Genomic DNA, 3,435 nt, shown 5'->3' on the forward strand with positions numbered 1-3,435 from the left:
GGTGGGAATTGCCCCCATTCTTCAGAGGAGGAAACGTAGCCTCAAGGAGGGCAGGAGTCTCCCCAGGTTACTTGACAAGAGCTGGGACTTGCACCCAGGTCTGCTGGTCCTGAAACCTGCTCTGACTCCATGTCTTCTCTGTACTGCCACCACCGGGCTGAAACAAGGCAGGAGTAGGGTAGCTATGAGGCCATCACAGGTGGTACTAGAGGTGGGTGGGTCTCAGTGCTGAGCTGGAAGTCAGGCTGGACAGGGATTGGGGGTGAGGCTCCTTTTCATTTGATCCTGTTATCTGAGCCACAGGGGCTTATCTCACCTTCTCTCTGGGCCACCCCTTCCTTTCGGGTTGGGCTGAGTTGGCTGTAGAGGGTTCAGAGCGCCCTCTCCTGGCCTGTGATATATCAAAGCCTAGGACCAGGCTGGTGGGACTCTGGAAAAGACAGAAACTAGGGCTCCAAAGTGTACTAGCTGCATTGGCTCCAGGCTCTGGAGCACAAAATTCAGCCCTGGGCCCCATTCCTACCCATGTTTCCCTATTTCTGTCTCTGTTTCCCTGTCTTGTCTATCTCCAGTAGCTCCCCAGTCTCTCCGTATCTCCCTCTGTCCATCTTGTTTTATGTCCATACCAGTCTCAACCTAGTCTCTCTTCCTCCCTCAGTTTCTCTCTGTCCCCCAAAAGGAATATATGTGAGGCAGATGAGCTGGAAAGGCAAAATCTGGTGAGTAAGCAGAAGGAAAAGGGTAGTATTCTAAAAAAGAACTCCAGGTTCAAATGATGCTGAGATCTATAAGCTGAGGGAGTATATGGGCTCAGGAGAGTCTAGCGAGGGTGTCCTGCAGGACTATCCTTGCTCCCAAGAACAAGGAGCATGTGGGGTCTGCTGACCATGCAGGAGCAAAGGGAGGGCAGGGGCCCCATAACAATGGGCATGTTTCAGGTTCTTGTTTTTAGTCCCAGATAGGGAACTGGATTCCAGAAGCGAGAGCAGCAGGATGAAGCCCAAAGAAGAGCAACAGAGCCATACTTTGGTGCTGAGAGAACCCACAAAGACCTCAATAAAGGTCCAGCCTCTGGCTGGATAGGCCTCTTTAGCCCCCTCATACCATTATCACCTCCCTCCTCTCATGCTCAGAGCAGAGCCTTGCCCAGGGCCCCTTACAGCATCCAAAATACTTTTATTGCCAGAATCGAGGTACAGCCCACTCAGAGCCAGCCTCCTGCAGGGCCCACAACTCAGGAACAAAGGAAGAGACAGATGCCAGGTATGTACGAAACAGAGAAAATCCAGCTCCACAGAAACCTTGTGGGACAACTCAGTCCAGCCTAAGTGTGGCTTTGGGACCCCAACCTAGAGGCTGAACCCAACTATTAGACTATAGCCAGTTGCCTACTTGAAGTCCACTGCTACCAGGGAAGGCCCAGACAGCTGTCACACGGAGACCCCATACAGCATCCCTGGACAGACAGAAAACCCAGAGGGAAGGCCTTAGGGTACCTGCTCTTTCGGCAGCCTACTCAAGTTTCTGAACTGGTCCCTGCAGACCAAATACTACTTAGCTGCCTGGTGGGAGCAGGGACTGGGCAGGCGCCTCAACACCTCTCAGTCCCAAGCCAACCCACTTGGGTACTAGAGAGACCCTAGGGCAGAGTGGCAGTGTGATAGTGGGGTTAGCAAGTGGGCAGCTCGGGGTAACTATGAGCAACCTTGACTGTTTCCTTGAATTCCTTTTCTTCACAGGTACCTAGAAGGCCATGGCACTGGCCTCTGCCCTCATCCTTGAACTGCAATCCCAGGGTGAAGGCAGGTAGCTTTAATACTGGGTCAACAGCACAACTGAGGAGATCAGGGCTCCTGGGACATGGCCTCCAGAACTAGAGGCCCATCTGTTACCGAATCCAGAGCTAAACTGCTCTTGAAGGTGAGGGAGGTAGGAGTGGAGTCAATGTCCCAGGGGCTAGAAACCATAAAGAATACAATTAACTGTCCCTGCCTGCAGGGGATACTTGGATGCCCCCCAGGAAGACACAGGGAAGCCAGCAGTTCCAGCTACCCATGGCAAGTGGCAGGCCTACCTGTGGCCAGCATGTGGAAAGGGTCACCCAAGGAGCCAGAAGCCCATCCCTGGGACCTTTGAGGATAAGACCACAACATAGTAATATCCCTCATAGGAAGGCTGAGGAGCCAGGGCCCAATGGGTGATCGTGAAAAGGCCATAGGAATAGGAGGAACACATGGCCCTGGCTGGGGATTGGGGCCAGGGGCCGGCCAATCCACCTTACAGAGCCAGTCCTGAGGTCACAATTCCACCATCAGCAGCATTCCTTCTGTCAAGGGTCCCTTGAGTCCAGACTCTGATTTCTTCTGTCTTCACTGTCACAGAAGGATAAATAGCACTTCTCTGTGGCAGATACTTCATAGCCCAAAACCTAGGGCCTTGAATGGTTCATCACAAACTTTGCTAAATTTTCTGGCCATAATTGACCCAGAGGCCAAAAGAGGCCCTGTGGCCAAGCCATCTAGTAGCCCTGCCTAATACAAGAATCAGGGCCCAAGAAGCACGTGTTTCAGATAGGCCAGGGTAGTGGCATTGGCCAGCATCTCGATGTGCTCACTACCTGGCAGCTCCTGCAATGACACCTCTTGCTCCTGGTGGCTGCGCCAGGCCCAGCACTGCAGGGCACTCTGCAAGTTCACAGTGCCATCACCATCGCCAAAGCAGATTTTAGGGTCACGGTCAGGGAAGCTGTCATAGTAGAAGGAATCTGGTGTGGGAACCCCTGTGCCATAGAGGCAGTGTAGCCGCACACCAGGTGGCACCATGGCTTCAACCAGAGCCTCTGTGTCCTGCCGCATGAGCCAGCCATCTTCAAAGCCAATGTCCTGGAAGAACCTGCGATAGTCACGCAGTGTGTAGTTGATCGTAGGTGTGTGCACAAACACCTTTTCAGGTGACCAGCTATAGTTGTAGGGCAGCAGCCAACTAGTAGAGACAGCAGACCGCTGCTGCTCCCGGATCTTCAGGGGCCCGATGACTGGGATCCGGTTATTATCTCCTGCAGGGAGAGGGCTCCAGTCAGTATGTGCCTAGGAATGCAAGCTGGCTAGGCAGCATGTTTGCCATTAGGCCCCCATCAGACCCCAGCAGTGGCCCAATCATCATCTCTACACTGTTATCATCATTGTAACTCCCATCCCTACATCAGCTTTTACTGTGTCTCTTTATTTTTGCTATATCTGAGAAGCATACAGCCAAGACTAGTCTTATTTCTTTTGTATTTCCCAGTCATGGATTTAGGCAGGACATACCCATAGGGTGACTTATGTTTTCTCATCTGTAAACAGTACCTTTCTCTAAGCACTTATCACCAGGCCTGTGGGCACTGAACTCATCTAAAGTGAACCAGCAGATTGGTAGCCTAGAGACATGTTCCCT

At 52.3% G+C, this 3,435-nt stretch overlaps 1 protein-coding gene across 2 annotated transcripts in view; it reads right to left on the minus strand.

The window, feature by feature from the left end:
• Positions 1-1,156: 1,156 nt before the first annotated feature.
• Positions 1,157-3,435, minus strand: part of PLA2G15 (phospholipase A2 group XV) — a 24,261-nt gene continuing 21,982 nt past the window's right edge. The window contains exon 6 of one of the 2 annotated variants that reach the window (XM_003799366.3): positions 1,157-3,055. In XM_003799366.3, the coding sequence (XP_003799414.1) occupies positions 2,544-3,055 (512 nt within the window). In that variant the 3' untranslated portion in view covers positions 1,157-2,543. The remainder of the gene's footprint in view (positions 3,056-3,435) is intronic. The other variant, XM_023518898.1, reaches the window with a different exon arrangement.

This window comes from Otolemur garnettii, unplaced genomic scaffold (genome assembly GCF_000181295.1).
Source record: "Otolemur garnettii isolate 467f Iridium unplaced genomic scaffold, OtoGar3 scaffold00151, whole genome shotgun sequence".
Taxonomy (NCBI): Eukaryota; Metazoa; Chordata; class Mammalia; order Primates; family Galagidae; genus Otolemur; species Otolemur garnettii.